Source organism: Nicotiana sylvestris, chromosome 7, assembly GCF_000393655.2.
Source record: "Nicotiana sylvestris chromosome 7, ASM39365v2, whole genome shotgun sequence".
Classification (NCBI taxonomy): domain Eukaryota; kingdom Viridiplantae; phylum Streptophyta; class Magnoliopsida; order Solanales; family Solanaceae; genus Nicotiana; species Nicotiana sylvestris.
This window is the reverse complement of record NC_091063.1, coordinates 41,674,833-41,694,730: the sequence shown is the minus strand read 5'-3', so window position 1 is coordinate 41,694,730 and position 19,898 is coordinate 41,674,833. Positions and strand designations below refer to the sequence as shown.

The 19,898-nt window shown below is 35.7% G+C and overlaps 2 protein-coding genes across 2 annotated transcripts; one reads left to right on the top strand and one right to left on the bottom strand.

The window, feature by feature from the left end:
* The first annotated feature begins 12,519 nt into the window (after positions 1–12,519).
* Positions 12,520–14,512, top strand: LOC104245497 (heat shock 22 kDa protein, chloroplastic-like). The gene is made up of 6 exons (XM_009801112.2): positions 12,520–12,740; positions 12,920–13,033; positions 13,126–13,375; positions 13,675–13,789; positions 13,959–14,123; positions 14,252–14,512. Exons 1-6 carry the CDS (start codon positions 12,642–12,644, stop codon positions 14,286–14,288), a joined length of 780 nt encoding a protein of 259 aa, XP_009799414.1. The 5' UTR covers positions 12,520–12,641; the 3' UTR covers positions 14,289–14,512.
* Positions 14,513–15,878: 1,366 nt separating this feature from the next.
* LOC138873039 (uncharacterized) lies at positions 15,879–19,140 on the bottom strand. Its single transcript, XM_070151468.1, has 7 exons — positions 18,647–19,140; positions 18,448–18,560; positions 17,887–17,917; positions 17,665–17,799; positions 17,321–17,506; positions 16,379–16,907; positions 15,879–16,283 (listed from the first exon to the last, which is right to left on the bottom strand). Exons 1-7 carry the CDS (start codon positions 19,138–19,140, stop codon positions 15,879–15,881), a joined length of 1,893 nt encoding a protein of 630 aa, XP_070007569.1.
* Between the last annotated feature and the right edge of the window lie 758 nt (positions 19,141–19,898).

Genomic DNA, 19,898 nt, shown 5'->3' with positions numbered 1-19,898 from the left:
ATTTCTTTCAAATTCCATTAGAGTCACAATCAAAATTTATCGTCTTTGCTTGTATTTAAAATTAAATTATAGAATGTCAAGAATTTGAAAGAGAAAAGTAAAATACTTACCTTAAATCCAGAATTTAATTATGAAGGAAGTTCATGGAACAACTGACAATCATTATGCTCAATCCCAAAGCTTCTACTCAATTGGTTAGAGCCTCGTGCTGATAACGTGAAATAAAACAATAAAAGTAGAAGAAGTCATTACAGAGAAACGTAGGGAGAGAAAATTCTTATTGATCTTGGGATAATTTACAATGGAATAGAACCCGAGAGAGGGTGACTTAGCCACCAAGTAATAAACCCTAAAATCTCTTTTAATTATTGTACTTGATTATGTCACTTAGGTGATTTACCTACAATTGAAGTTATATTAGCAGGAGGAGAATGTCAAATGTTCAAAGTTGGAGGAAGAGTTTGATAAGCAAAATTGGGGGATGTAAATTATTTTGACCATTTTATTAAGTTTTGGTTCCTGGTATATGAAGGATTAAAATCTTCATTCCCTAACTCTATCACGGCAGATCAAATCGAGTTATTTTTAAATATTGATATCAATTCGAATTTATTTATTTATTCCAAAGAAAGGGAGAAACTATAAATGAAGTCAAAATATTTATTTTCGGTCAGAAAGAATTACAAAGAGAATTATAGCACAATATTTAACCTCTATTTCAATGAATTACAAGGAGATTATAAACAAGCAATTAATAAAATAACTAGGAGTATAAAAAACCTCGACATTATCCGCGTATAAAGGGAAAGAGATGAAGTACAAAATATTGAAGATTGAGTTCAACTATTGTTCGAGTTACTTAAAATTTTGACAAATCAACCTTAATATTGCTTTGAGAGACCTTGCGTAAAGCTTTTAAAGTTTTGCAATCTTTCATTATACCATAAGGGAAAAAATAGAGAGAGAAAAAACAACAAGAAAAGGACGAAAAAGAATTAGCATCGATTGATGACTAGTGTATATAAGTGAAGGATGTTAATTTTTTAATTATGAAATTATAGTGTGTGGAGAGCACGTTAGTAGATTCTCATCATAGTACTACCTAGGACTCTATTTTCTCCTTGTGCATGAATTCAAAGTAAATTCAAAGTTTTCTTCTTTCTGTATCCTTTTCTTGTTTTGTCTTTTTTTTTTTTAAATTTTAATTGCATTAGTTGAGCCGACAACGTCGTCTTTTGATCTTCCCATTTAATAGTCGACTAACCAAATGAAATTACTTAAAATATATTAATATCCACATCAAATTCTCCATAAAATTCAAGTTACATGTCAGCGTGGCGGAGCTAGCTAGCCTTGCGGTTACGTGTTCGAGCGAACTTAGTACCTTTAGATCAAACTCTATATTTTTCTTAAGAAATTTATTGAATATATATAAATTATTAATTTAAAATTTAGTAACTTAAATTGATTGGAAATCCGAACCCATAAGCTTTAAATGAAGATCAGTGAAGGTAAAAACAACTGACATATTTTATGTTAAATAACATTACGTGAAACATAACAGAAAGTTTCGGTCAATGTAATTATTTGATCAACTTTTTATCAGCATGTGATTTTTCTTGGTCATTACTCCCTTTCGCATCTAATACTAATTAATTAAGAGTTTTGTCTTATTTATTAACTTAATTCTCCAACTTCTTATGAAGCTCACTGCATAGTGAGATGACCAGAAAATTGTTACTTTGGCAGTAGAGTAATAGATGTAATAAAGTATATGTCAGAGTTTGCTACCTTGATAAAGTGTGATCTTCAAGTGGATCTTCATTTGTTTTGAGCTAGAACTTCAAATAGTAGATTTGACTAAAACAAGTTGGATTTAAATAGATAAATACTCCATCCTTCTAAAGACCAAGGTCTACGAACAAAGCCTTTCTGACTGAGGTACCAATTTTCTTTTTTGATTCCTGGGTAGCATCTTTGTTTAGCTCAAAAAATAGGAGTAACAAAAAAAATTTATTTCTGGTTTTAAAAATATGCGATTTATTCTAATACTGGTAAATATATAAGTAATATTAAATTTAAGTAAGAAAAATTGATGAACCAAATCAGTGTTGTTTGAGCAATAAGGACCTCAAGCTCGATTATCTCGGGAGCCTCGAGGTGGGTTAAGAGCAATAAAGTATGAACAAAAAAAGTAAGAACAATAAAGTTGAAGAACAACTGTGGAGCACAGTAAACGAAAAATGCAGCGTAGAATGTTCTATTGCAGTGAATGAGATGATGTTCACAAATGATTGAGGTCCCCTTTATATAGGAGGGGAAAACCCTAATTTGGTACATTTTCAATTATGGTAAAGAATTCTATTGGTACAGCTGTATAACAACCTAGTACGAACTTGTACTATTTCGTACAAATCTTATCCTATAATTTATGCCTTGACCCACGTGTCCTTGAGAAATTCCCGCTCTTTCTTGAGTGTCATCGAAATTGTACTGCCCTCGAGGCAGATCATGACGTGTCTCTGATTTGCTTCTCGAGGTGCGCACATCCAGGCCAAGCTCGATTCTTACTTCGAGCTTCCCGAATTCGAGCTCGAGGTATGATCAAGTCTTCGAAATCGAACTCTCCGTTTCGACCATATACAATCTTCTTTCTCTGCGGAATGGGTGGATGCTTTAACTTAAACGAATGTGGGATACATAAAGAATAGATTTAGGTGCCCTGAGTCAAGAGATTCTTCTCCCTAAGTAGCATTTCATTCCTAGATTCCCGTCACTACAGGTTGATTGTCCCTACCTAACTACATAGTAGTGTTGTAGGGAGTGCAATTGCTACTAGAGCACGGGAGAACTAAGAATAACGATTTCAGCAAGAGCAGCAGGACAACTATTATAGTGAGTCTAGTGACTACTAAAGCAAAGTTAGGTCAAAAGGTATGGTATAGCAGCCTTTCTGAGCAAGCCTCTAAGAAACAAACTGGCCAAAGTAAGGGATTGAGTTATCCATTTAAGTGCAAAACTGTAACGCTACATAAATTTAAATTAGGTGCGGACGTGTTAAATAAGTGTTAATGTGATATTTTAGACATGTAAAATCCTATCGGGATGATTATGGGAGGAAATAGTTGTTTTAGAATTAAGATGGAGAGTGATGTGCATAAGATTCGATAAAATCGACAAAGTTTATGGAAGGTCTATCTTTCAGACTGATTTTATAAAATTACGTTAGGAATTTGAGAAAACTCAAAACGTGAAAGTTTTATCTCTTTGAAATACCTTCTGAATGATATACTGTAGAGTCCGAACGGTTTTTTGTACAAAAAGTTATGCATATTTTACTGAACAATGCCCAGTATGCGCGCCCAGCTGTCTCGTGCGCGGTAGCGCACTTGTGGCAGTGCCACTGCCTTTTGATGGACTCATCAAATAGAAGATAATTTGGGAGATAATTTGGGATGAGTGACCATTTGGGTAATGGACTCATCAAATAGAACTAGCAATCATATGACCTTCAAATACTCAAGAGTTAATTTCTCAAATAGTGTTGAATTTACATTTGTTAGTATTTTGTCATGATTTTCTTTTCATATTTGAATTTTATCTTTTCTTGACGGAAGGAAAACAATTTACTATAAATGATATTTACTTTTCCTAAAAGGAAAGTGTGTATCTCTTCCATATTTAACACATTCATTTCTTGGAGGAAAAAGTTGTGACCTCTATAAACTAAGAATCTCTCATTCATATATGACAACACAAAAGCATTCATTAAAAGAGTTTTGTTTTGGGGAGATTTTTCTCTCCATATTTTTTTTCTTTATATTAATTTTATCATATGTAGGTCAATTGACTAAATCATATCAAGTGTTAAGCTTCTTTTAGTATATGTTTATTTTTCCGTCTCATTTATCGTCACCAATGTTTGTATTGATAGCTTTCGCATGACGCCCTACTATTTCGATCTCAATAAGTGGTATTAGAGCCAATGGTTACAGGTTTAAGGCGGGTTCAGATAAATCAACAGCCAATTCGACGATAATGAAAATTTTTATCAACAAAGAAAAATGTCAAGAATACTATATGTGAAGATAAATTTTCAACTAAACAGTTTCAACAATACTGCTGCTGAATATACAAAAATAAAAACTATTTTTAACTCATGCTTATGAACTTCAATCTTTAACTCATGTTTGCTTTTAATGCACGTGCTCCTACTTTTAACCCAAATCCTTTTTAACGTAAGGCTCCACTTTTAACCCTGCTAATTTTTAACGCAGGGCTTCAATATTTTTAATCAGTGCTTAGTTTTAATGCATGAGAGTCCAATTTTCAACCCATGCATATTTTTAACCATGTCAAGCAGTAGAGATGGAGATTATATGAAGAAGGTAGACCAAGCTTTTTCTAGAAAATTTTGGTCAAAGGGAGAATTGTTAAGATTTTGTCTTGATTTTCTTTCCATATTTGAATTTTACCTTTTTTTGAAGGAAGGAAAAATAGTTTACTATAATTGATTTATTTCCTAAAAATAAAGTATATATCTCTTCCATATTTAACAAATCCCTTTCTTGGAGGAAAAAGTTGTGACCTCTATAAATTAAGTATCCATCCTTCAAACACGGCAAAACAAGAGCATCAACAATGGTGTCATTAAAAGAGTTTTGTTTAGGGGGGATTTTTCTCTCCATAATTTTTTTTTTATATTAGTTTTATCATATGTAGTTCAATTGACCAAATCATATCTAGTATTAACCCTCTTTTAGTATATGTTTCCTTTGTCGTCTCACTTATCGTCACCAAGGTTTATATCGATAGTTTCTACTTGACGCTTTGTTACTCTCGATCCCAACAACATTTTCTCTACCAAAAAGACCAAATTAGATTTATAACTTTAAAGTCGCTGCATTATGACTTGTTACCCAAAAAATAAAATTGATCGGATAATTCATTTATCTCTGAGCAAAAAGTCTAGTTAATTCATTAACGTTGTCCGAAAAGTCTATTTATAGGCATGCCAAATCAATTGAAAATGTCTATGTAGCTTTCTAGGTTAGCGAATATGTTCTTTTTATTTTTTGTAGTTAGCAATATATTTACCCACTAAAAAATAAAGAGTGCGAAGTGGGTTGTGGGGAAGGAATAATCAAAATAGTGAAGACGAAGAGATTCCTTTCAGATCTTGCAGAAGCTGAAACTGTAGACTTTGGGAGATATATAGAAACCAAAAGTGGGTCGTGGGAAAGGGATAAAAGTCAAAAGGTTTTATGTGTATTTGGTTTTAAGTAAAAAAGGGTTATGTTATTTTTTACTGGGTAAATATATTTACCAACTAAAAAAAAATAGAAAGAAAATAGTATTGACTTGGAAAGACGCATTGGCATTTTAGCTGATTTGGCACGTTTATTAGGCTTTTCGATCAAAGTTAATGAATTTCAATGACTTTAAATTACAAATTTGTTAAAATGGTTTAATTCGACAGTATCAGAAGTTGGTGCCTCCCCCTCCCCCCAACCACCACCAACACACACACACAACACCCATTTTATTTATGAGTTAATACCCTAAAACCATTTATATGCTCTATTACTATCCAGGTTAAGCAGCTTTCTAATTATTTGACCAAATTCTTTGGATGTTTTTAATTGTAATTTTTTTATATGTCTTACTTTTTGATGTAACTATCTATATTCAAAAGTTTTATTTTTAGAAATGAAGAAAGTCATTCATTGGCACAAAGAATTAGTAATATTCGAAACAGACTTTCAAGATGGAGTGGAGACTCCATAACGTACGCAAAGAGTAAGCATATATGAATGTCATCCTAATTTAGCTATTGTTTCTGTCACGCCCCAAATTTGGGCATGGACATAACACGGCACCCAGTGCCTGACTATATGTAACTGAGGGAACCAACTAGCTGGATGAATGAGCATGCGTTATCATAATATATAGAATGCGGAAGATAAACAAAAACTTGCTGATATACTGAAGGTTTGAATGATATAAATCAAGTGCGAAAACACTAATATAAGTCTGAAACATATCTGTAGCCAATATTGCTTATATGCGACTCTATCTAACTAATACTCTAGTCTATAAAGCCTCTAATGAAGTACTGAAAAAACTGTTTGTCTGTAAATATTAAAAGACCATAAAGTAATGATAATGCCCCAAAAAAACTGGGGCTCAGCAAATAGCTGGTACGAGAATCCTAGTGCTTTGAATCGTCAACCTATAAATCGTTACCTATATCCTGAGATGCAGGCCCCGGGCGAAAGGGACGTCAGTACATTTGAATTGCACTGATATGTAAAGCAATAGAGAAAAAGAATTATAAATGGTGAAATTGATAACTGAATTGAACAAAGGAAGTAAGGATATGAATACTCCCTCTTCTGAATGATGAACTACCTATTTATCTAATTAACTAAACTATAGCCTCAGGCCCAATATATATGTGCACAAGCTGCGGCCTCGAGCCCAAATATACGTATACATAATTGCAGCCTCATTCCCAAGGATGCATAAAGCATAAACTGCGGTTTCAGGCCCAAATATGCATAAAGCATAAATTGCAGCCTCAGGCCCAAGTACATGTCGCGACCCCGGTTCGCCTTCCGTGAATTATCGTGACAGCACCTAGTCTCTACAATTAGGTAAGCCTAATTTGCGGAAGAAAAAACTAAAATTTGCGGAAGTAAAACAATTTAAAATAAAAATAAAGTAGTAACAGTGTTTAAATGTGTCGTTCGGCTCACACCATGTTTAACTCTCAATACCAATACATAAATCCAAGACCCGGAAACCCACGAATCACAACCTAAGATCAATATTACATAGCTCTAACTCCGGAATGTCTAATAAGAATAGAAAAAAATACAGAAGGGCTAAATACTAAAAGCAGGAATAGAAAGGGACTTCTCGGTCTGCGGACGAGGCAGATGTACCTCGAAGTCTCTAGAGCAGTCGCCTTCTCAAGGATGATAGGCCTAAGTAGCGGTACCTGGATCTGCACATGAAAAACATGCGCAGAAGAGGCATAAGTACACCACAGCGGTATTCAGTAAGTGCCAAGCCTAACCTCGATTGTGTAGTGACGAGGAAGGTCAGGGCCCTACTGAGATTAAATGAATACAAAGATGACAGGATAAGATAAGCAGTACAATTGAGAATCTACAGTAAGAATCTACATAGGATAATAAGAGTACAATAACGGAAATAGAGATAAAGACAAACCACAAGGAAGTACCACTCATAATAAGGATGATAACCGGGGATCTCTTGGTATCCCGAGGATCTCTTGGTATCCTCAATATATGTTAGGGATCTCTTGGTATCCCGAGGATCTCTTGGTATCCTCAATATATGCTAGGGATCTTTTGGTATCCCGAGGATCTCTTGGTATCCTCAATATACGTGTCAGGGATCTCTTGGTATCCGGCACCTCAGTTCATATCATAAATACGTACAGGGGATCTCCCGGGATGCCGTCCTATAGTCCCAAAGTAAAAACACACAGCAGCAACACAAGAATACCCAATTAAGCTAAATTTCGTACCAAGTAAACAGTTAATTCTAGCCTAACATGCTTCACGTAATACAATTAAGGCAGTTTAAGCAAATAAGCAATTAAGTCAACTAAACATGCTTTTCTAAACTAGCAACAGGCTAAATTCACAAATAGAATAAAACAGGAAAAAGAACTCAATTGAAATACTTAAGGAAAAATCGGATTTTCAACAATTAGATCATGTATGCGCTCGTCACCTCACGTACAAGGCATTTCAATTATCAAATATATCATATCCTAAGGGGAAGGTCCCCCACACAAGGTTAGACAAGCCACTTACCTCGAACCGACTCAAAAATCAACCCGTAACTACGCTCTTGCCACGAGTACTCGATTCCAAATGGCCCAAATCTATTCAATTTAATTGCATAATATAACTAACACTTCAAGTATCTGATTCTACAAATAAATTCTAAGCTAATACGCGAAATTATGTAAAATGACCAAAACGCCCCTCGGGCACACATCTCGGAATCAGGTAAAATTTATATTTTCAGAAACCTCGTACTCTCACGAGTTCAGTCATATCAAGAGTACTAAAATTGGACCTCAATTTGTCCCTCAAATAATCACTCAAAGGTCTCCAATTATACAAGCCCTAACCCCCAATTACCACTGATTTTCCTTATTTTTTCATGCTTAAATTGATAAAAATCACTTCAATAACGAGTTTAGGGACCAAAGACCTTACCCTAATGAACTCCTCTGAAAATCTTTCTTGAAAAATGCTCCCTGATCTTCTTCCCGTTTTGAAAAGATGAAAAATGGCTAAATTTCGCGAAGGCAAGAATTTATATGTTCTACCCAGCGATTTTCGCATTTGCGGCCCTGAGACCGCATCTGCGGTCCCGCTTATGTGGATACTAGGTCGCATCTGAGACTTTCACTTAAATACCCATTTCCACTTCTGCATTACCCTTCTGCAGGTGCGGTACCGCTTCTGCGGTGGACTACCCGCATCTGCGGTTCCTGAAGAGATGGCCAAATTCTGCTTCTGCGGTCTCTAACTCGCAGATGCGGTTCCGCTTCTGCGGAAAATCTCCCGCATCTGCGGAACCTGCTGACCTCCCTCAATTTCGCTTCTGCGGCACCGCACCTGCGGAACCGAAACTGTAGATGCGGTTATGACAGAACCAGCAGTTGAAGCTGAAACTTAAATTCCAAAATCCTTCCGTCAACCCTTCGAAATCATCCCGAGGCCTCCGGGACCTCAACCAAAGGCACCAACAAGTCACAAATCGCTACCCAAACTTGTACCAATCCTTAAAACACCTAAAACAATATCGAAACCTCGAATTAACCATGGATTCAAGCCTAAGAACTCCAAAATTCTCAAAATACGCTTTCGATCAAAAAGTCTATCAAACCTCGTCCGAATAACCTAAAATTTTGCACACACGTCACATTCAATAATACGGAACTACTCCAACTTCCAAAATTTTATTCTGACCCTCGGATCAAAATCTCACTATCGGACCGGAACTTCAAAAATTGAACTTTCGGCATTTCAAACCTAATTTAGCTACGGACCTCCAAAACGCAATCCGAACACGCCCCTAAGCCCGAAATCACCCAACGGAGCTAACGGAACCATCGGATTTCCATTCCGAGGTCGTCTTTATACTGTTCCAACTACGGTCAACTTTCCAACACTTAAGCTCTCATTTTGGGACTAAGTGTCCCAAAACTCTTCGAAACTCGACACCAAACGTCCTGGCAAATCAAAATAGCGGAATTAAACTTAGGGAAAGTAGTTAATAGGGGATCGGGGCATTAATTCTTAAGACGACCGGTCGGGTCGTCACAGTACAGGTGTTTAACATTTAGGGATTTAAAATCAGTAACTGAGTATCATACTACAATATATGATACTGAAATACTGAACCATACTGAGTTACATGATACTGGAATGTTGAATAGAACAAGACAAATACATGTATTCATGAACTGATTATGAGAACTGAAGCTTGACTATTTATAACATGCAAAGTAATCTAGACTGAGACTAACAGGCATCAAACACAAGTCTATATTGATTACGCACTGAGCTCGCAACGTTTGGAATGAAAGTCATGAATGAATTACGAAGCTAGAGAATAGAAGTTCTTTAACTATTCAAGGAACTAAGCTTAACTATATTTCTGAGGCAATTAGTAATGTTGTAAAAGAAACGTAGTGTAGGGAGAATCATTAATATTCTCAAACATGGAGAGTTAGCCTCGCATACCTTGACTCTGGCCTTTTTAAGTGTATCACAATGTTCGTCGTCTCTTTTAACGATAATTAATGGCAATATATATATTAAGAGGAATCAATATTAGCACTAATGCTCATATTTTAGTCACTTAGGCATTTTCTCAAATACTTGGTGGGCATAAAGCTTTATAGCCCTTATTAAATGGTGTTTCTACACTCGCCAACCCATTCTATTGCTCCTAGATAATTCTAAAATTCCAATTTTGCTATAATCAATATCATTCTTCATCACACATAAAATAAATAATACCCTTAATTAATAATCAACAATCAACAACCCAAACCTATAATCGTTCCTATTTTTCCATCAAACTCATCAACTCATATCTCATGAACTTAGAGTCTAAAATCATTAATACAATGCTATAATCAATTAGAGAATGAAGATATTTCCTTTTTGACGTTCAATCCTCTTGAATTCGAGTTTTAGGGTTTTTTTCTCAACAGTGATGTCCCAATCGAATATCTAATAATTTGGAGGGTTTAACCATGTTAACAAGGTATTGGAGAGTTGAAATCAACTTAGAAATCATCATTAGAACTTACCTTGGATGATGGAGGGACCTTGAAGAAAGTTGGGTTCTTGAGAGCTTCCATGTCTAGAGTATTTTTACGTGTTTGGGTGTAAGGAACAAGATAGGGTTTTTAAAATGACTTCTCGGGTGCACTTCCATGCAGCTGAAGGCTCAACCATGCACCTGAATGCGCATCAAAAGGCAGTGGCACTGCCACAAGTGCGCTACCGCGCACGAGACAGCTGGGCGCGTATACTGGGCATTGTTCAGTAAAATATGCATAACTTTTTGTACAAAAATCCGTTCGGACTCTACAGTATATCATTCAGAAGGTATTTCAAAGAGATAAAACTTTCACGTTTTGAGTTTTCTCAAATTCCTAACGTAATTTTATAAAATCAGTCTGAAAGATAGACCTTCCATAAACTTTGTCGATTTTATCGAATCTTATGCACATCACTCTCCATCTTAATTCTAAAACAACTATTTCCTCCCATAATCATCCCGATAGGATTTTACATGTCTAAAATATCACATTAACACTTATTTAACACGTCCGCACCTAATTTAAATTTATGTAGCGTTACAGTTTTGCACTTAAATGGATAACTCAATCCCTTACTTTGGCCAGTTTGTTTCTTAGAGGCTTGCTCAGAAAGGCTGCTATACCATACCTTTTGACCTACCTTTTGATGGTCACTGAACTATGCCTATTGCACTCAGAAGGTCACTCAACTAGATTTTCCAAATTTTGGATTGTCAAATACCTATGTTACCCTCTAAATTATAAATTTTTTTTTTTAAAACTTTTTAATATTATAATTTTTCCCTTTTTAATTTACATTATGGACTTACCTATAGAATAAATAAATATTATTTATAAATTAAAAAAATAAAAATATTTAAGCATATATAATGCTGGAAAATGAGCATAGCAAAAAAAAATTAATTAGAATAATTTGTTAGAAATAATTATTTTAGTATTAACAACAAAAATTTAAAAATTTATTTACACAATTCAGAATAAAAAAAAAAAGGTTGTAAAATATATATTCCATGCATGTAATATAAAATAATTATTTAAATAAAGGTATTTTTATAATATACATTATATATTCTTGAAAATTATGGTCAATTATATTATATATATTACATACACGGCTTAACATAACATATTTTACCCTATACAGATAGTCCCCCTGCTTTCCGGTGGCATAACTTTGTGTCGTCGGAAAGTTGGTAGAAATATAATAATATAATTGAGCATAATTTACAAGAATATATAATGTATATTATAAAAATACATTTATTCAAATAATTATTTTTATATTACGTGCATGGAATATATATTTTACAATCTTTATTTTCTTTCATTCTAAATTGTATAAATAAATTTTTGAATTTTTGTTGTTAATACTAAAAAGTTTTAAAAAAAATAAAAAGAAGATAAATATTTATAATTTAGAGGGTAAAATAGGTATTTGGCAATCCAAAATACGAAAAATCTAGTTGAGTTACCTTCTAAGTGCAATAGGCATAGTTTAGTGACTTTGTTGTTACAAACGAAAGAAAAGTGACTTTAGAAGATAATTTAAGATAGTTGAGTGACCATTTGAGTAATTGATTCTTTATTTGATAGATGACATTTATAAGGGAAGGGTTGTGTCAAAAGACAACATCTCATACTCTCAAATAATATGGATCACTTAAACATTCTATCTTGATATCTCCCTCTTTTTTATTTTTAGAACTCAAACTAAAAGGTTGTGTAAGTGCAAAAATATAAATAAATTAAATGGATAATAAAATCTTTAAATTCAGTATTTTTTCCCGATTGAATTCGAATATTGCTGAAAGAGTACAAGAATGTAAACCACGAATGTTAAAACAATGAAATGAAGTGTATTGTACATGCCTAAAGACAATTCCCAAGTCCAACTTAGTATTCAAATCGTGTTAAATCAGTCATCTTTACCATCTTTAAATATACTAAGGAAAAAAAACAAAAGAAAGGAAAAATATCCAGGCCGAAGCTGCCCAAAACAATAGTTGCACATATATAGATGCCGCCAAATGCCAAGAAAATGACGTTAATACAAAGACCGTAGCATCTAAGTGCCGATATTTTTGGAATGAGATCTTTTCAACCAAAAAGTACAATTGCACACCAGAAAAAAATCTGCCCATATCCAAAATCCTGCATCTTAAAATCCCACGTCTGCGAAGAATATCAGTATCTATTCTATATTCACACAGAAACTCACCTCTGTACTCAGTGTGTTTGAAGAAGCAGAGAAAAAATGGAGAGTCACGTTGTGAGACGAAGAATGAACATGATTTCTGCCCATTTAGCTGTCCATGACGATATTTCCACCGCCGCTACTCATCTGTTTCCTATGGTACTGTCCTTCTTCTATATATCACTCTGTTTCGTTTAGAAAAATTATTACTAGTACCAAACAATAGTTGCTTTAATTCATAAGATTGTTCGTTTCCCCTGTTTTCTTAAAATCCTTCTTCTGCCCTTTGATCATTTCAGCATTCTTAACTTTAAAATTTTCACTTGTTTTAATATCAGAGCTGTAGCAGTAGTCTAAATTCTGCGATTCCGAGGTATGATAACAGAATGAATTATGCACGACAAAGTTCCAGTTCTCAAGCTTGTTTCATGAGGCTCAACTCAAGCGAACAGGTCTGTGAATTAAAACAGAAATATTATTCCTTAGTTTCAATGGGATTGTACTCTCTGATAATCGACCTTTTCTTTCTTATTGTTTTGCGTAGGGGATGGGAAGCTGTAGTACTGAATCTGCCTTGCCTTTAAAGCCTAATAGTTGTGCAAAAAAGAGTTTTATTACTTCTGAAGGACCAATGTATTCTAGACCTACTAATAAAGAATTCCAGTATGTTGCACAAGGTTGCAAATACAATCAAACTGCAGCAGAAGCTCCCAAATTTGCTAGGCCAAGTACTGGAATTAATGAAAAGTCGCGCTCCCAATTGAAAGAAAGAAGAAATGGACTTCAATCCAATGGTAAACAAAGATAATGCTTTGCTTTGATTGGCGTTTTTTGCTGGAATTAATAATGTATTGCAGTAGTGCTTTTTTGTTCTGGAAATCGAGGGTACAGTATGACACCCTAGGCGAATCCCACATCGACAAAACACGGGAGAGATGTTGGGTATATAAGTAGACATGACTTAGACCCTAGTGACGCGTTTTAAAGCCGTGTGGCCCCAGGCCCTAAGCTGACAATATCACTAGTGGGCTGGATTGTTACATACGGCCTCTTCAGAATGTTTAAAAATTCACTTTTTGTTTTGCTAATACAGGAAGTGAATGGTCTCCTAGGATGGATATTGCAGAATCTGGATGCATGTACATCGTATCGATAGAACTTCCTGGTGTCAATATAAATGATATAAAGGTAGAAATCAGTGATAAAAGGTAAATAACTTGCAATTATCCATTAGTCTTTTGTTCCACAGTCATCCCTTAATTATAAGGGATGATCATGTTACATAGAGTTCATCTTAAAAGAGCATCTTCTGCAATGAGGCAGCGATGAATTCAGATTTCGTGTTGGTCTAATAGACGAGTGTTATGTCCTCGACAGCTTAATAGTTTCTGGAAATCGTTCAGCACAATGGTCGAAAGTGGCAACATGCTCGAATGACTCCGTATCGTCTTATCACAAAAGGGAGATTGTACAGGGACCTTATCGGGTTTTCTGGCCTCTTCCAACTAATGCCAACAAGGATAGCGTTTCAGCTGAATTTGTGTAAGTTGTCAAAACTTGTTAGTATCATTTACATGTTATTTTGAGTCAAGAAGAAAGATCTTTGGAATGTTTCATTACATAAATATTTGTATTAAAATTCTGAAATTCATGAGTGTTTTACAATGCAGGGACGGACTTTTACAGATTACTATCCCAAAACTTTGAGAAACAGGGCAACCAATCAAGCCGCATATCTACGCGTAAAATATAATTGAGAGAATTACAGGATAAGCAACAGAATTTATTGTAAAACATGAACCATGTATATGTACTCGATCACATGCTATCTACTGGAAACTAGTGTAAAATGCCATGGATTATGAGCTGCCTTGTAATGCTACATTAGTAGCCATATCAGTATATACATATGTGGTGATGCCTTTGGAATTTGGATGGTTTAGATAATACCCAAATAATCAAGTAGCTTAAGTTTTGTACACCGGAGGTGCAAAGGATTTTACACGAAAGTACAATTTAATCGATTATGGTAGGTTATCATTTTATCTTTCAAGTTATCATATCATGCTTGATATTAAGAGTTAAGTGCATGTGTTGTACAATTTAACGGAGTATAGTACACCTTCAATGCAGAGATATGAACTTGTTAGGTTGAGAAATCTAGCTATGCAAGAAGAAATTGACAGTAAAACCCTAGAATTTAGGAGAGGAGAAATCAAACCATTTTCTTATTCTCAGAACTTACGTTGTCAAAATAAAATCTCACTTATTCTAGAGAGTTTCTCTCATTTATATACAAATCAATTAATGAAATAATACATATTTAAAGTGTAAAGTGATGAAACTTTGTGTTGGGTCATGAAGTGGGCTGCCCGGTTAGGCCTGGACTATATTGCAGAATTGGGCTTCGGTTAACACCCCCCCCCCCAAGCTGGAGGGTTAAAACACCCCAGGCTTGCCCAAAATCGTGTGGTGAAGGGGGCCATATAAGGCCTTGGTCATGATGTCTGTCAGTTGATCAAAGCTGTGCATAAATTGGAGAGATACCAGCCCATATGATAAGCAGTCACGAACATAGTGACAGTCCACCTCTATATGCTTTATGCGCTTATGAAATATCAGGTTCTTGGCAATGTGTAAAGCAGCTTGGCTGTCACAAAATACAGGGACATGGGTTGTAATGGAAAGATCAAGGTCATTGAGGAGTCTAACTAGCCAAGATATCTCAGCTACCACCTTCCTCAAGACCCTATACTCAGCTTCTGCAGAGGAGAGAGAGATAGTAGGCTGCTTCTTGCTTTTCCAAGATATTGGGCAGCCACCAAGAGTAATGAAATAACTTGTAACTGACCTCCGAGAAAAAGTACCTGTAGCCCAATCAGAATCAGAAAAAGCAATGAGAGATAGATTAGGGGAATTAGTCAACAAAATTCCTTGAGTTGGGCAGACATTAAGTATCTCGAAACATGTAAACCAGCCATCATATGCGGGACCCTGGGAGACTGTAGGAACTGACTTAAATGCTGAACTGAATAGGGCAGGCTTGGTGTATTGCAAAAAATTTAACTTTCCAACTAGTCTCCTATAAAGGCTGGGATCTGGGAGGAGATCACCCTGGTCAATAAACAATTTGATTGAGGGATCTAGATGAGTGGCAGCAGCAGATAAATGAGAACACTTTAATTCATCTAATAAGTTTGAAGTATACTTGTTTTGATGCATCACATAACCATCAGGATGAGAAGAGACCTCAAGACCTAGAAAGTAATAGACCAGATCCAAGTCTTTGATCTTGAATTAGTCATCCAAAAACTGTTTCAAGGCTGTCATTTCAGCAATATCAGCACCATCTAATAGAATATCATCAACGACCACCAATACAACCAAAGAATCACTAGAAGACTTAGTAAATAAGGAGTAATCTTTTTTGTTAGCGATGTAGCCTTTGGAGAGCAAGGCATCAGACAGTTTAGAAAACCACTGCCTAGAAGCCTGCTTAAGGCCATATAAAGACTTCCTGAGTCTACAAACCAGAGGAGAGGTAGAAGAAGAAGAAGAAAAAGAAATCTGAAGACCATGGGGTATCCTTATATACACCTCCTCATGTAGATCACCATAAAGGAAGACATTATTGACATCAAGTTGGAAAATAGTCCAATGTCGCTTAACAGCAAGAAAAAGAAGACATTTGACAGTAGTATGCTTGACAACAGGAGAGAAGGTCTCAGTGTAATCAATATCTTCCCTTTGAGTGTCACCCCTAATAACAAGTCTCGTCTTATACCTCTCAATAGAACCATCAAATTTCTGCTTGATCTTGTATACCCACTTGCATGGGATAACTTTCTTATGAGGAGGCAAGGGGACAATTCCCAAGTATGGTTGGCCTCAAGAGCCTCAAATTCCTTTAGCATGGCCTCTTGCCAAGTAGAATGAGAAGCAGTATGCTGGTAAAATTGAGGCTCAAGCATGTGCAAATCAGAAGTAGAAACTTTGGGATTTAGAGAAACAGACGAAGAAGGAAGAACATAAGAGCAAACATAATCATTAAAATAGATTGAGGGGTTGACTGTCCTTCCAAATCTCCTCAGAACAGGAGGAGGAGGAACATGGATAGAAGAAGAATGAGGGGAAGAGAAGACACCAAGAGATGAAGAAACAGGTGCAGGGGAAAGAGAAACAGGTGCAGGAGAAAGAGAAACAGGTGCAGGAGAAGGAACAAATGAAGTAGGAGTAGGAGCATCAGTGAAATCAAATGTAGGGGAAGGAAATGTGGAGGAAGGTGGGAGATGATAAGGAAACATATGTTCAGGGAAGAAGACATCTCTAGAGAAAAGGGTAGAATGAGAATATAGATTGAGAAGTTTATACCCTTTTTGCCACAGGGGTACCCCAGAAAAACACAAGGAATAGCTCTAGGTTGAAGTTTATCTCTACCTTGCTTATGGCTGGTAGCATAGCATAGGCAACCAAAAGACTTCAAGTGATCATAGGAAGGGGGATAGCCATGTAATTTTTTAAAAGGGGAAATGTTTTGAAGTACAATAGAGGGCAGACTATTAATTAGATAAGTGACTGTGAGGACACAGTCCCCCCAATACTTTAGGGGAAGTTTAGATTGATATAAGAGGGCCCTAGAGACTTCCAAAAGATGTTTGTGTTTTCTTTCAACAACTCCATTTTGTTGAGGAGTGTGAGGATTGGTAGTTTAATTGAAAATATCATTTTCAGAAAAGAACTGTTGTGCTTCAGCACTGCTGCCCAGTTCATAAGCATTAGCAGACCTAAGACTTTGCACAGTAGATTTAAAATGAAACTTAACCATTGAAATAAAAGCCTTGAGCACAGAAAGTGCATTGTTTTTGCATGATAAAAGATGAGTCCAAGTGACTCTGGTGAAATCATCAACTAAGGTCAAACAATACCTGAAACCATTATTGGTCTGGGTATTATAAAGACCCTATATGTCAATATGAACAAGTTGAAAAGGAGTAGATGAATGAATTGAACTGTCAGGAAAAAGCAACCTTGGTTGTCTTGCCATTGGACAGACTTCATAGAAGAAAGTTTGTTTGGATGATACCTTGCCATATGACCCAATCTTTGATGCCAAAACAAATAAGTTTTATTAATATCAGGAGAATTACAAGTGTTACAATGAGTAGTAGAATCAGGTAGAACACTAAACGATGGACTAGAAGCATTACATTGAACAGAACTAGAAATGGAAATAAGAATTGAACCAACAGACAAAGTAGAAGAATTCATGTTGGATGTAAGAAATATAATCCATTTGCAGCTTTACCAATTTCCAGTGGCCTCCTCAGAGAAAGGCCCTATAAAATACAGGCAGAAATGGTAAGAGTTGTAATACATTTGAACTGAACAAAAAGTTTATAAATAGATATTAGATTGAAATGGAAAGAAGGAACTAACAGAACATTATGTAAAATCATATATGTCCTGAGTTGTAGAGAACCGGTAAATATGACTTTTACTTTGTATCCATTAGGTAGAGTTATTAGAAAAGGTGTGATGAGTGGTGTTAAGTTGTTTAGAAGATGTTTGTGAGGTGTTATGTGGTTGGTTGCACCTGAATCTAGAATCCAAGGGTTTGAGCCTAGATGTGACACTACACATGCATGAAATGCAACAAAATGGACTTGAGGATGGTTAAACACATATGCAAAATGAGCAAACCCAATGTTCTCTGAATTTGTTGATTCAGGGTGCATAGCAAGAGGATGCAGCTATTGGAAGAGAGTCATGAGATGCTCATATTGTTCTTTGTTGAACCTATGACCATTGTTTTCAGAGGACTGCCCATTGGTATGACCATTGGTATAAGATGTGTGTTGGATGTGACCTTCAGACTGAACACAAGCAACAGATCTTTTGGATTTAGTGAACTTGAAATCAGGTGGAAACCCATGGAGCTTATAACATTTCTCAATTATGTGGCTAGTCGTTTTGCAATATCTGCAGGACAATTAAGAGGAGGAACCAGATCCTCTCTTTTTTTCAAACTGAAACCTTTGAGTAAAACTCCTAGCAGGGGGTTGCACAGGGTTGTTATGAATAGCATTGCTATAAGCATTGAAAGAGGCAGACTCATTTGAAAACTGGGAATAAGAGCCGAAGTTTCCTTCTGCTTTTCATCATATTGGAGCATGGAATAGGCTTTGCTCAATGATGGAAGTGTTGGCATTATGAGAATGTTACTCTTACAGGTAGAATATGACTCATTTAAGCCACTGAGGAATTGGTATATTTTCTGTTGTTCTATAAATTTTGGTAAAGCCCCATATGTACACACTAGTCCTACATAAGTAGTGTTTAGTTCATCCCAGAGTCCCCTGAGTTTTATAAAATAGGTGGCAATGTCTAAAGACCCTTGGGAACCATCACTAATTTCCCTTTGTAACTGAATATACTTTGAACCATTTGATGTCCCAAACCTTTCATTTATATCAACCCAAATATCCTTGATAGTGTCAAAACATATTACACTATTTTCTATGTCTTTAGATAGGGAATTTGTTATCCATGCAATATCCATGTCGTTGTATCTTTCCTAAAATGAATAATAAGGTGAATCAAATTCAGGTTTGGGAACTCTACCAGTTATAAGCCCTAATTTGTTCTTAGCAGAGAGGGCAATGAGCATATTTTTACGCCAAATGACAAAACCACTCCCATCGAAAGGGGGAGAAACTAAATGAGTACCAGAACTGTCAGATGGATGAACATAAAATGGATGAGATGGAGGAATAGTAAAATCATCAAAACCATCTAACATAGGATAGGAACTATGATGGGTTTTCAATATCTTTGCCTTATGTTTTGATGATCTAACAAACTTACTGTCAAGAACCAGATGGGGAACCTGACATAATTGGTGTCGCGCCCCCCTTTTTCCTCCACGGAGAAAGCCCGAGTTCCGACATTCATGGGGGTAATAACTCATTTCCTTTTGAAAATTGGGTATTTGAAGAGTCGCCACCTAACGGGTTATGGTGTGTTAGGGCACCTAGAGCGATTAACTCTTGGATTAGTTTGCATTACCAGAGATTAAGGTAAGGGCTTGAAATGACCTCGAGGGGAAGGTGTTAGGCACCCCTCTCGATCCATAATTGTGGGTCCCGACCGAACTTATATTTATGAATTAGTCCATCAACAAATAAATAGTTAAATCAAATTGTTTGCAAGTAAAGCACGTTGTATAACTCAAATAATAAGGCGAAGATTTTGAACAAGTTGTATACATATAAGACAAAGTTTTAAACAAAAGGAATTTTGGGAAAGGAGGAGTCCTAG

What these genes read in the sequence shown, in the direction of transcription:
- LOC138873039 (XM_070151468.1), bottom strand. Translation starts at nt 19,140, where the DNA reads ATGGATATTGCATGGATAACAAATTCCCTATCTAAAGACATAGAAAAT. An exon ending in TGCTTGTGTTCAGTCTGAAG is followed by an intron (nt 17,918 to 18,447) that starts GTCACATCCAAC and finishes TGTATTTTATAG; the next exon opens with GGCCTTTCTCTGAGGAGGCC. An exon ending in AGATTGGGTCATATGGCAAG is followed by an intron (nt 17,507 to 17,664) that starts GTATCATCCAAA and finishes TAATGGTTTCAG; the next exon opens with GTATTGTTTGACCTTAGTTG.
- LOC104245497 (XM_009801112.2), top strand. Translation starts at nt 12,642, where the DNA reads ATGGAGAGTCACGTTGTGAGACGAAGAATGAACATGATTTCTGCCCAT. An exon ending in AAATGGACTTCAATCCAATG is followed by an intron (nt 13,376 to 13,674) that starts GTAAACAAAGAT and finishes TTGCTAATACAG; the next exon opens with GAAGTGAATGGTCTCCTAGG. An exon ending in GTAGAAATCAGTGATAAAAG is followed by an intron (nt 13,790 to 13,958) that starts GTAAATAACTTG and finishes TGTCCTCGACAG; the next exon opens with CTTAATAGTTTCTGGAAATC.